The sequence below is a fragment of the Mercenaria mercenaria genome, unplaced genomic scaffold (genome assembly GCF_021730395.1).
Source record: "Mercenaria mercenaria strain notata unplaced genomic scaffold, MADL_Memer_1 contig_1039, whole genome shotgun sequence".
NCBI lineage: Eukaryota > Metazoa > Mollusca > Bivalvia > Venerida > Veneridae > Mercenaria > Mercenaria mercenaria.
Genome location: NW_026459010.1, coordinates 50,622 through 64,765, shown reverse-complemented (window position 1 = coordinate 64,765; position 14,144 = coordinate 50,622). Strand labels below are relative to the sequence as shown.

Genomic DNA, 14,144 nt, shown 5'->3' with positions numbered 1-14,144 from the left:
GCACAGACACAATTGTAAGTCATGTGGTGACTTTCAAACTTTCGATGATGGAGGAAGGTACTAGATGCAACTTCAGACAAGGCATTATTTCAGGCACGAGCGGACACCTGAGTAGAACCATTGTCTTTTCGTAAGCCAGCTCGATGGCTTCCTAACATGAAATATTTCTACAACTCAAGCGAAGTTCACTTCGTCTGCAATAGATAAAGAAAGAAGATTTGTGTTACGTTTCAGCAGGAAAAGCTTACATGTAATAAAAATAATTTAATAATACATTTGTGTCTTTCTACATTGAATTTATTAAACTCGTTGAATAAAATTGATAAAATGCTCGGCAGAGCCTCGCGTTTTATTATTTCATTCAACTAGCTTAATAATTCAATATGAAAAGCCACTCATGTAATATCCTCTATAAAGTACCGATACCGGTGTGCGATATACGCTTTTATTCCTGTGACTAATATTTGCTTCATTAACACAATTACTTCAGTTAGTTTTATAATACACCTGGACCAATTACTACTTATGAATGATGTAGGGCACCAATAGCTTGCAACTTTAAAGAACGAATATAGTTTTGCAATGGAAGTTTTCTAAAATTGTCAAGATTTTCTATGATCCACGATTTTCAAAGTTTCACATTTAAAACATAAATGTATTTCGTCAAACTTCTAAACTCTAGTATGTGATAAGAACTATTGCATTCTTTAATTGTTAAGATTATAAATCACTTTGAGAATGCAACCCGTCAAAGACATTTGCCAGTTCACAAAGACATTCTAATTTTAAATTACTATTTATAAAACGATTTTTGTGGAAATCTAAATAATCAGACTAGGAAAGAGATATAGTATATACATGTAATTCAATTAAAATACGAATTTGCAAGGTCTTGAAAAATGCATGCAATTGATCGACATATCTTGTTGTCCCAAGGTTTTTAGAGTATCTGTCTGTATTTCTTCAAATCAATCGCACATTTCAAGTATGTAAATACTATCACACCTTTTATGACATGTTAGAATTAGGCAATTTCTTTTGTTGTCGTAGTAGAGCGAACCAGGATATGTTAGCCCCATTTCTTGCGTTAGCAGCTCCCCTTTACAATTTCCATCACCACTAAACATCACAAGATTGTGGGATCTACGTCCAGATAAAAACACGGTGCCATCACTAGATACACACACACCTTGAGAGCCGTTCAGCCTGCCATCCCGCAGTTCACTTTTCACTGTTCCATCTCTTCCTAAACACACAGCCCCATCACTGTTATCTGCTACAATAACATTTTCTCCACTAACAGCCATATGCTGAGGAGAAGATTTAAATATTCTCTGACCTTTTACGTTATTTTTGATAGACTTCAGAAGTGTACCTGATCTATTGTACACGTCGATACCACTTCCGGTAGATACCCACAAATCTCCAGCAATATACACCATTCCCCAGTTATCTCCACCTTCTATCGATATATCTCTCAGTACCGATATCGAACCATCAACCGATATAAAATGAACTTTGTTGTCGTGCATTTTCACAGCAACTTCACTCTGGGTAGTACAGCAGATGTCACTAGGATAGTTATTTAGATCACAGTGGCACTTTACGTTATAATTCGTGTCTAACCATTTTACCCTTTTGTTGTAGAAGTCGGTGAGTATGATCGTACCATCATGAAGCTGGCATGTATCAGATATATAACATCTCTCAACATCATTTTGCATTCTGACATGAATCTCTCTCTTCGATTTCAATTTGTATTGTTTTGGAGAAGGCAGCTTCTTATGTTTATTCATTGTCTCCAATCGTCCTAAATCTGTGGCAGTCATTATAACGGTTTTCAAATCTGCATTTTCAATAAAACGAGCAACCCTAGTACCCTGTGACTCACTTTCTTCAAACAATTTCTTAGCATCTTTTACAGTCCTTTGTATCAGTTTTATTTGAACAAACTGTTGCCTAACATCCATTTTGCTAACACTTTGCAACATACTTGTTGATTTGTCGACTTCTGTTATTGTATTGGCCGTCAATGTGATTTCTGCTTCCATTCCGCTATTTATTTCAGAATACCTTTTGTTCAAACTCTCAACTGCTTCTCTTTTTAATTTCCCCTATATGTTCTATTATATTTCTTTCGATATCCTGAATATTGCGTAGTATTTCGCTTCTTTGCTCTTCAAAGGTACCGACATTGTTTTGTTTCTTCTTGTTTGCAGCTATTAACTGATCGCGAACAGCTTTAGTTTCATCTTGTAAACCTTGTATTTCATTTTGTTGTACAAAAGTTGTCGTTACGTCTTCTATGTTCTTAACACTCTCACAAGCCCTGGACAATAGATACATAAGAAATTTAGAAACATATAGCCGTTGCAATGGCACTGTCAATAACAAGGCTGTTCAGCAATCAATAATGATCAAAATTTAAAACAAGTGTTGCCCTCTACTATTACATTTCAAAAATATTTTCAGCTGCTTTCACTTGCTTGATATAACAAGGCTTGAAGCATGATATTTTTATCTCAGTTAATATGAAAATAGAAAAATGTACAAATAAATGGTAAAGGTAGATACAGGCTTTAAAATCAGTAAAAAAAAAATAAAACTCCAAACTGTAGTGGTGTATAACATCTAAAGTGCAATTATTTCATGATGAAATTGCTACCTAATTGTCGAGCAAAGATCCAGTATGTGATTTCTAGTCTGTCGATAACTTAGGAAAACGTGACTCCTGATGGCATTTTGTTAATGCTCGGATATTAGTATAGAAGTGGTCCTTAGGATCAAACATGAAATGTAAAAGGGCTTGTCGCCTTCTAGGGTTCCCCATTACAGTAAAATGGGGTCGAAGGTCAAATAAGTGAATTTTACAAATAAACTTTGCCGCTGTGCACTCGTTTTATCTTCATATAACCACCTTAATTGGTTTGAATATTAGGTCTCAACGCCCTTTAGTATTTTGTTGAAAAATTGTAAATAATAAGAAAAAATATAATTTATAATATATATCATATTATACAGAATTATATATATCTGGGAAAAGTGGCGTGCGATGTCAAAGTGTTTATACGTGACATGTTTGCTAATCTTTATATGTGGATCAACTGCAGTAATAGTTTTGGTATTGCCGTATCCTAGGGTTATTTTAATGCCATTTCAAGGTGCGTTTATCAATAACATACTCGACAACATTTCTAACTCCACACCTGGTTTTCACCTTTATCTCTAGCAAAGTTTGACAGATTTTTGCTAAATAAGAAAAGCGGAGAACTAAGGATCGCGGGGTCGTGAGTGAGAGGTGTATATTCTCCATGATGATTTCATAATAGACATTGTCAGGAATAATTTCGTCCTCCACTTCTGAATCATATGTAGATGTTGGCAGTTACTTGCGGGGTAAAGGCTAGTACTTGTAGAGAATCCAGAAACACTGCTTAGGTTAATTAACCGCCGTTACATGACTGAATTACTGTTGGAAGTAACATTTGCGTATATGGAATGCTTCTCCAGCAACTAATGAAATGATTTCAATACTTGTGATGAGTCATTATTATATATTCATGTTAATTTGTCCACGAGGTGACGGTTAAATAGGACCATTTTAGAGTGGGCACATTATACGTGTACACGGTACATGTACTAAACAAAATTGAACAGATCTGTAGGATTTCAACTTGTTAATCTGTACACTATCTCTTTGATTTGCTATATTTGTTATCTTTTTTACTACTGGTCAGCCATTAATCATCATACTTTATGTATTTGTAATTAAATAGCACATTTCAAGCACTATCATCGAAGCTATTAAGGTATTGGACCCCTAATAGTAATGTTTAAAAAATGGCATTTGCTTGGTATATTCTTAAAGTTGACCATGTTTCGCACTGTGTTGCAAATTTTAAACAACTTTTACCATGCCGTTTTTTGTAAATTTTGTATAATTTATGGAATTTCCTCAAACTCAAGTAGAGACAAATTTCACTGTGATGGCCACTATCTAAAATGTTTGCAGAGAACTCATTACAGCATTAATTTTGATAAAAGAAACATTAAACTATTGTTAAACAATTAGAAAACACAAAATAAAACTGTAAATATCATTTTTTCTAGGGTGCCTCAAGTAAACGGATTTAATGAGACAGAACTCTAACTCCAAACATTGAAACATTAAGGCCGAATCCTGTGGGTCTGTTTTGAATTTTGCTCACTTCATTCAACAATAACCTTGTGGCAGAAGTAAAACCTACCTGCATTTCTTCCACAATATGTAGTCTAAAGAATGAAGGCAAAATAGAGAACTTTTACCGCACGTAACTCAGTATTTTTAAAGATGTCTAACTCTACCCCTCCTGATTCAGAGGTAAATTCACTTTGAACAGCAAGAAATCGCTTATAAAACGAAAATTTTCCACTTTTGTACAATACATCCATAATAAGTCTTGAAAGAAGTAAAAATTTACTAGAAAAAAAGAAAAATATGAAAAAAAAATTCGGTGACAGTGGGGCTTTAACATACGCCCGCCTCCCTGAAAATTGCAGTCAAAGTAGGTTTAAGTAGGTTTATGGTAGGAATTGAATACTCTTCAAAAAGGAGGTACTCTATTACGGGTCCAATACCTTAATACAATATTTGCATTATATTATTCTTAAAATTCAGCATGCTATTTCAGTTTTAACCCTTATTATTTTTGGCTTTGTTTCTACACTTTCTCTTCCTGTTCAAAACAAAAGTTGAAAACGAATCAGCTCGTAACAATTGACACACCTTGGTTTTAGCCAGGATGTCCTTGGTAACACTGTGAAAACAAAGATAGTATTTTCACACTGAAACTTTATTATTCACAAATTAAATTTAAAATAAAAATATAAAAACATCAGTTTATACATCATTTATTTTAGGTCGATTGTGAAAGAAGTTCTGTAGCTTATATCAATCACCATCGACACCTCATTCCTGATGGAATCCATCGCCACGAGGGTTTGATAAAAGAGACCCTTTTCCTTGCTGAGCGCCAAGCAAAGGAGCTATTGGTACAATTATCACGTCTTTAGAGTATGACGCGGCCGGGGATCGAACTCTCGACCTCCCGCACTCGAAGCGGACGCTCTACCATTAGGCTATCGAGGCGGTTCAGAAAGGTTGCTTCAGAAAAAATACACGTAGGCACATTCAGTGAAATATAGAAGTCATAAAAAGCCTACTGTTAATGTACAAAGGAAAATCTTTAGCTGATTCAAAAATATGAGTATCATTTTCATGCTAATGGAATGAAAAAGTACATAACATTTGCAGTTACCATATATCTATATTTAAACTTTGATATTGCTTGATTTTGTTGTACATAGATAGATAGTATTTCTAAACACCCACACATTCCCGAAATTACTACAGCACATGCCTAAACCACTGGAATAGAGATTTAATTGACAGCATAGACCATTTTAGATAATGCACAAGAGAATTTGCATATTTCATACTATCTAACGAACCTCAGCCATAGCGTTCTATGCTTCCGAAGGATATCTTTAGATCTGTCAACAGTTAGTACGATCGAACTATATTCGTTAGGTTGGGCAAGCAAAATGTGTTCGAGATATCAGTTGTACTAGCCAACCTAAAATATACATTATATAGATATTGTACCGGGGCCTGACGATGAGTTCGAGCCTGAGAGAATTATAATTATTATTATTATACCAGATTTATATCGAATAATCAGAGTTCGAGCGAACGATGTTTGACTGTAATAGTCTTTATAAAATATGCGCCATAGATTATTTTTATCCGGTACTGTCCATACAGACAACAAAGCAGCCCTTTTTAATATTGATAGCCTGAAAACTGAAGTTTTAGAAGCATGCGAAAAATAGCTTTCGTAATCGAACAAAATATCAGAGCGTACGAAAAGTTTAGCTCATTCTATAGAAATATCTTTTTGGATTTTGCCAGTCTCAAATTTAAATCTATGTAATTTATTTTACTTCTCAAATTCATAATTATCACCAAAAATTACAAGTTTATATTAAAAGGTAGCAAAAATGGCAGAAATCTGACGTTTATAACAATGCACTTATTGACATTTGACCTTGTGCTTTGACCTTAATACGACCCTTAGAAGGCGACAACCCCCTGTAACTTTTCCAATTTTTATAAAGTTACCAATGAACATGGCTGTCGGGCATTAACAAAAAATGCCATCAAAGGCAATTTCTATGCCTCTTTTTCGGATATACAGGCAGACCATTCAGTGAAAAAATGTAGTGTAATTGAGGAAAAATGCCCCACTGTACAAAGTCCACGATTATGCGACCACCATTTTTGTCGCCACATTCCCCAATTCGTTGTCAACCAAAAGCACTCCGATGTCTGATCAGACGTATTTAGACACTTGCAGACATCGAAGTAAAAAAGAACTAAGAAGTAAGAAATTAGATTAAAAGGTAAGAACAAAGAAGTAAAAACGCAGAAATAAGAAGTAAGAATTTAAAATTATGAACTAAGAAATAAGGTTTCCCAAGCTTTAATACTATCCGGACAGGGGCAAGAAACTTGCCGATTGAGATTAATAAGAGGTTAATATACGACTCGTGTGTACCTTCTGGCTATTATCACACTAATGCTTTCCGAAACCCGAAGTGGTTAGGAACAAAGTATGTGACCTTAATCACTCGGCTGCGTTGATAAAACAAATATAGGGCCTAGATATACATTTTAAAGGTAGTTATTTTCTAAATCAAGTGATAGCATGCAAGTAAAAAGTTAGAAGTAAGAAGTGCCTGATATTGCTTTCTGTTTATTAATGAATATTGCTCATTTGGAGGCGTGCTAATTGAAGAGGGTAACGGCATCGAGTCTGGTGTGACGTAATATTCTTCATAACAATGTTCGCAGTATTTCCATAAATTAAAATGTAGACAGACATGTGAAAAATCAAATACCAAAGCGGAGCTATATCAATAAGTATATTTTACTTCTACTGCAGATATTTCTAATTATAAAAAGTATTTAGCAGATAACGTTAAATGGTTTGATGTATCGTAAAAAGAAATGCTTCAATAGTAAAAGTGCAGTAAAACAAACCTATGCTCCGTAGCTATACACTTTAGACAATAGACCATGTCATGTGTTCCACAGTACATCCCAATGTCTCTATCCGGATGGTACCGACATTTCGTTACTACGGCAGCTACTGCTGTGTTTTTGGCATCATCTGTATCCAGAAGCTTGTGAGATTTTGAAGCCGCTATTCTTCTGTGATACCTGGCACATGTTGTACATAGATACTGGTTGCATTCTGCACAAAATTTGACAGCTTCTTCTCTGATATTATCTTCCCCACAAGGCGTACAGACAATTTCGAAATCAGCATCTGAACCGTCCCTGATTGATGTGAAGCCACGTTCTTCAGCCATTTCGTAAATATCCTGAAAATATGATTAGAAACTTTTTTCTTTCCGGATTGGCCTTGCTGTAAAATGTGTTAAAGTTACGTGACAAATGTTCAGAAAGGAAGGTTAAAGGCGAAGTTTTGTGGGAAATTGTGTGTTGGCAAAACAAGATGGAGACGGAGGATAAATACCTTTCTAGTGTTATAGGTCTATACCTTCCTCCAGACTGATTCAAATTATCCAGTTTATATGTTGTTTACAACTAAATTGGATGAACTGGAATAAACTATGGAATCATCTCGCAAAACAATATTTAACTAAATATGTGTCAATAGGACACAGGTGCCCCCATTCTTGTCACTATACATGGTTTCATGACTCTAGGTGAAATATTTTTAAGATATTTGCAACTCAAACGTTTAAGTGCTTTATATGTATTTTTCACTAAGTGAAGGACCATAACTCTAGCCTAGCTGAGTAAAATCCATATGAGAACTCCAAGTGGACAACTTCACAAGCTATAAAATAATCATATTATGTTTTATGACTCTAGGTTAAGTATATTTTGAGATGCATGAGGCAAAACTTTTATTTCTTGACTAAGTCAAGGGCCATAACTCTGATCTTGCAACGTGAAATCAATTCAGAAACTTATATGCGCAATTTTACATGCTAGATAATATTTCTACATGGTTTCACGACTCTGTGTGAAACGTTTTGAAGATATATGCAACACAAACTTTTAAGCACTTAATGTGTATTTTTAAAGTCAGTGACCATACCTCCAGTCTGATTGAGTGAAATCTTAAACAGAACATCAAGTGCGCAACTTCACATGCCATATAACAATCTCCTAGTGTTTTATGACTCTAAGTCAAATACTTCGAGATACAAGCGGCACAAACTTGTATCCCATTTATTCATATTTTTTACTTAATGAAGGGCCACAACTCTGGTCTTGCTGAGTGATATCTCTAACAAAATCTGAGGTGCACATCTTCGTGTGCTGAATACTAATCCTGTAATGTTTCATAATATTAGGTCAAATACTTTTTGAGATACATGCGACACAAACGTAGGCCCTTTCTGCATATTTTGACTAAGTAAAGGATCATAACTCTGGTCTGGCTGTGTGAGATCCAAATTAAAACCTCTAGTGCACATCTTCCTGTGCTTAATAACAAATCTGTGAGGCTTTATGACTCTGGGCCAAATACTATTTGAGATATGAGCGACACGAATTCGGACGGACGAAATGATTGACGGACGGACGGAAAGACGGACGGATTAAGTCCCCCTCATTTTCTTTTTGGGGGAGGTGGGGGGCAAAACGATTGAATTAAACTGATGGTTATTTTCGAAATGCCTAATGTATTTTCATTATGGCTTAAGTTGTCATGAATCGTCAATTTTATTGAAATACAAGTTCTGCAGTGCCGTATTTTATTTATGAATTGTCCTCAAAAGACATGTATTATGAAGTTAGACAACTACCAGCCTTTTTATATAGATTTGGGTGTCATGAGTTGTAGATAGAAACTATTTGTCCTCGATGACCTTGTGTTTTGCAGGTAAGGTATACAAAAATGAAAAAATGTGCAGCCTTTTGTTTTAGCTTTGCTAAATGTAGTCATTGCTCGCAGCTTTAAAACAAGGATAGATATTACCTGCTCTCAAAAGACATGTATTTCACGCTTAGGATGACAGTCACGCGAAGAAATGGCGGTAATGTATGAGCAAAGTGTCACGGGTTTAAGGACGATTTCTGTGTTATTTGCCGTCATTGAAAACGAAAGTAGTTTAGGATTTCTCATATTGATACGTATCTGCACTATTTAACTTATTGAATGGTAAAGAACATGTCCTAATTAACCATATTTCTAAGTCATATATCAGTCAAACTGTAAACAAATTTACGTAACAGAGAAAAATGTGTCGTCGTTTACTAACAAATGGCATCATTATGGTGCATGTACTTTCTGTTCAATGCTGGACATTTATTGGAAGTCGAATAACACTATATTGTCAAAAATAAGTTAAACTGTAAGGTATAAAATGTGAAGTGTGAACTAAAAGTTTGAATGTGAAGTTTAATCTGTGAAGTCCCGAGCGGTCCTTCGTAGTAAAATAGTATGTACCACCGCGTATCTCAGCATTTATATCAAAAGGACATGATAAATAGCTTACTAGTATTCATTTTATCTTATCATAAACATTATGAGATTATAACAAATGGTAAAAGCTTGTACATTATCTGTTTGTACACGAATAAACAGTGTAACAAAATGTAGCATAGTAAACTTCATTTATGTAATCTATAAGAAGATTATTCTGATTTAAATATCACCGAGTATACGCATATAATTGTACCATTAACACGGCGTACACAAAATATCTACATGAGCTTCATTGCGAATGTTATTGTTCTTTTCGTTTTTTTTCTCTCTTTTTTTGACATAGCTTGTTATTTTATCTCTTTTGCTATAGATATAAATTAATGTCTGAAAATTCTATCTTTTTAACACTTTTGTTATTCTAGACCAAAGAAAAATCAGCCATTCAGTTTAATCTAACATTAATTTGACACCAATTAAGGGACTGACCGATTTTCTAATATTGGTAAAACTTGTGGTCTAATCCTTTTGTATTATCACATCATTGCAAATGTATTTTGGTGTTCTGTTGCATTATATGTCTTGACGTACTGTTCGTTTGCTGTTGTGTAACTGTATATTCATGTCTTGAATACACATTTACTATTATGTCTTGTGTGATAATTACAATAAAATATAATTAATCTAAACGTACATGTATATAAGTCTATATGAAAATAACATTTCCCTGTTTCTCAATTCACTGTCGCGGAACATAATCAGTGGTAAAAACAATTAAAGACTTGTCTGAACTTGTGCAGGGGCGGCTCCAGTATTTTGATTCTAGGGAGGGGAATTTCTAGGGAGTTCAGGGTCATGCTCCTTTGGAAATTATTTGGCAAGCTTACCATAGATGGAGCTATCTACCTGAAGTATTATTGACATAGTTTGAGCATGAATATTCAAGACAATGTCAACTTTAAAACTGATATATTTTCCCTAACAAGCAAATAGACCCAGCTGACAGCTTTTTTTTAAATTGGACTCTTCCAGTACTTCAGTAATGATAAATGTTATTGATACAATTTTTTTTGATTGAAAGAGCCGAAGTGTTGACTAAAATGATTGAAGCATCAATTTATGTATGCTTGCCGGATATGCTGTGGTGGGGCCCCGAAAAGATGTTGTTTGGGCCCGATCCAGCCTTGGATCCGCACTTATTGTGTAATATTAATTTATTGTTAAAATACATAATTTTGCAGGTTCAACTTAAGTAGTAAATGATTAATTAATCCTAAAACGAAAACTTACTTAATATCTTTATTATTACACTTAATAACAAATTTAGTTTAACTTCTTGTTTCGTTTTCGGAAGTACAAAGTTTAACCCAACTATTTTAAGACCCCGTTCACAACCCGTTTATATCCCGTCCACCGGTCTATTCGTATAAACGTGTTATAGTTAATTCTATAGTGGCAAAAAGGTGACATGTGAATTTTTTATCATTTGCAAATAGAGATATACTAGTTAATTAATGCCAAAACGAAAACTTACCTAATATCTTTATTATTACACTTAATAACAAATTTAGTTTAACTTCTTGTTTCGTTTTCGAAAGTACAAAGTTTAACCCAACTAGTTTAAGACCTCGTTCACAACCCGTTTACATCCCGTCCACCGGCCTATTCGTATACACGTGTTATAGTTAATTTTATAGTGGTAAAAAGGTGACATGTGAATTTTTTATCATTTGCAAATAGAGATATACTATCTGGAAAATTCGACTTACTATCTCGAAATTTCAACTTTAATACTCGAAATTACAACTTTTTTGATTAGTAAGTCAGCTACAGCTACTTCTCCTAAACTTCTGATATTGGAAGACATTTTACTGACTCTTGAGTAGTAAAAATATAAAATAGAGACGGTCTGCCTGCAAAATCATATATGGTACTTGTAGGTATTCAGCATGCAGGGACTCGAACAAGGATCAAATCATAACATAGTGTCTATATATACTTAAAATGACCTTTTCAAACATTCTTGGTAATCAGGTACCATGACTTCTCCAGATAACGGATCTTTGTTTAGAAACTGTAGCCAGGACTTATACATGTACCTATATGTCCACGAACAGTGTGGGTATATCGTCTGGTAGTAGGGGCTCGAACAAGGTCGAACACATTCCAGATACAGTCAAAATAATGAAACATTCTAAGTTCGAACACTATCCGATCACCTTCTATGACCTCTAAAGATAAGACAGGTACCAGATCTTGGTCTCGAACGGTACCGAATGACTCCTTGCCATAGGGTTCCAACCGGTTTGAAATCATTTCAAACTTTATCATGGTTGAAATAGTAATATTTTTAGGTCCTCAATTATGACTTTCTAGAGTTGCCAAAGATACCTGATTTTGGCCAGGACCTATGCACGTACGTTTATATATGAAAGTTAATATGCCGAAATTTCCAGTAGAGTAAGTCGAAATTTCGAGATAGTTTGTCGACATTTCGAGATAGTATATCAAAGTTTCGACTTAAGAAAAAACACCTACTTTGCACTAACGCTCTCCCACACTTGCGTATTTATTGTAGGAAAGCCCGTCCGCTTAGCTCAATAAGGATAGCACGGATCGCGGGGTCGTGAGTTCGATCCCCGGGCGGGGCGTATTATGTTCTCCTTGACATTGTGTCTGATATCATTCGTCCTCCACCTCTGATCGATGTGGGGAAGTTTGCAGTTACTTGTGGAGAACAGGTATGTACTGGTACAGAATCCAGGAACACTGATTAGGTTAACTGCCCTCCGTTACCGTTACTTGAACTCTGTTGGAAAACGGCGTTAACCCCAAAACAAACAAACAATGTAGAAAAGACATTGGATTGTTTTATTTTACATTAAAAAAAATATGACAAGGCCGGCTTGGTCATTTCGTGGCCATTTTTTGTCAAAAAAAAAAAAGGAGAGAAAACACGAACAACTAAATAAAAAATCTGGCGACGATTTTTATTGACTGTTTTCGCTAAACAGCAACAAAGCGAGAGAATATTTTAAAGCGCCTTATAAGAAGTATAAATGTAATCATATACAGCGTGTAACTTAGCTTTTCTTACTTTTGTTATATTAGAAATACTAACAGAAATAGCTAAAGGAATCGATCTTTGAAGTGTTTCTCCATTTCTTCGGGAGAAAACCTTTCCATAGTGGACTGTGTTATTGAATGTTCTTTTACAACAGAAGATCTCATTTAGGGTATGTACCCTATACATTTTTCAATCCAAACTGAACTAGTAACTTGAACATGAATATTGTTCGCTAACGCTCGCATATAGTTAATTAAGATCAGTTGAGATTGAAAACGCTGATGATGGAATGACTTTGCTACTTAAACTGTAAAGACACTATTGCAGAAACAACAAAAACAAATTATTTTGACAAGCAGAAAAATCAATGAACATTCTTGTTTAGTGTGCCTTTTCTCGGAAGATGATATAATCAGAATATTTTGAAATAAAAAGTTGCAATTTAACATTTAGCGTTTATGTGTATATGGCATTTACTATATATTTCAATTGAAATCTTGAGTTGTAACATAGAAATTGCAAATTGAAATAACAATAATCAGTCCAGAGTTGTCGTCAATTATTATTGCAATTCTAAACCTTTTTCTGATTTTCTTTTCTTAATGATTGCTCGGAAGAAACACAGAAGAGCTCCCTTTTACTGTTTGACTGTCTGTTAGACGGGGTCTTCTGCTAATTGAAGCGCTTCTGGGGAAATATTAGTAAGTGCTAGTGTCCCTATTGCACAAAGGAAAGTAAATGGGAGCAATTACTTTGTTTAAATCTTACATGTGTTAAATACTATAAATACATGATTGTTTACATATTTAAGTTTTGTTATAATAGTGATAGTTGCATTGGTTGTACTACTAACAGTATAATTGTCAAATATCAAAGCCGCAAATGTTTGCTTTTGGAGATGATTATAACATAGGTTATCTTTCTTGATTGACATTATCATTTTCTGTTATGTTACGTAAAGAGGGATATACAACATTGGACAATAATTCTAATCAGAAGGAGGCTAATGAAACATTAATACTGGTGAAAACATTGAAGATATGGCAATTTAGATATTATCAATTGGATTAAACAGCAGTCACAGTGATATCATCATCCGTTCCTAGCATAGACCTTACCAGAAACGGTATCAATGCCAGAAACGGTACCAATGGCAAAATTATGCCAAATTCAATTAATTGTAGGATATACATTTATGATATACACTTTTACATACAACTTAAGATTCATTATTACTATGACCTACGAATATGATTATCTTAACAATATACATGAACGGTTAAATTATTAGGTCACTGTGCCCAAACTGCCTCTCATTTCATGACATGGATAGTATTCAGATAGATATGTCCAATATTGTTTTTAGTCCGATCCGCTAGTTTAAATGATTCACCAAACTATTTGTAATAAGAATACTGTCAAATGCATTAAATTCTGGTTTCGCTCGTCCTCTGAAACCTATGATCACATTTGTCTTGTTTGTAGTACCAGTCCTGAAAAGGCATGCACATTGAACTGTTCTTTTGGGTGTTCTAGACGCCAACACAACACTTTTAGTCAAAATGCCCCTTGTA

At 34.6% G+C, this 14,144-nt stretch overlaps 1 protein-coding gene across 1 annotated transcript; it reads right to left on the bottom strand.

Annotated features, from left to right (window-relative positions):
* Positions 1-217: 217 nt before the first annotated feature.
* On the bottom strand, positions 218-11,130 carry LOC128551381 (uncharacterized). Its single transcript, XM_053532228.1, has 3 exons — positions 11,038-11,130; positions 7,082-7,425; positions 218-2,329 (listed from the first exon to the last, which is right to left on the bottom strand). Exon 3 carries the CDS (start codon positions 2,049-2,051, stop codon positions 969-971), a length of 1,083 nt encoding a protein of 360 aa, XP_053388203.1. The 5' UTR covers positions 2,052-2,329; positions 7,082-7,425; positions 11,038-11,130; the 3' UTR covers positions 218-968.
* Positions 11,131-14,144: the final 3,014 nt, after the last annotated feature.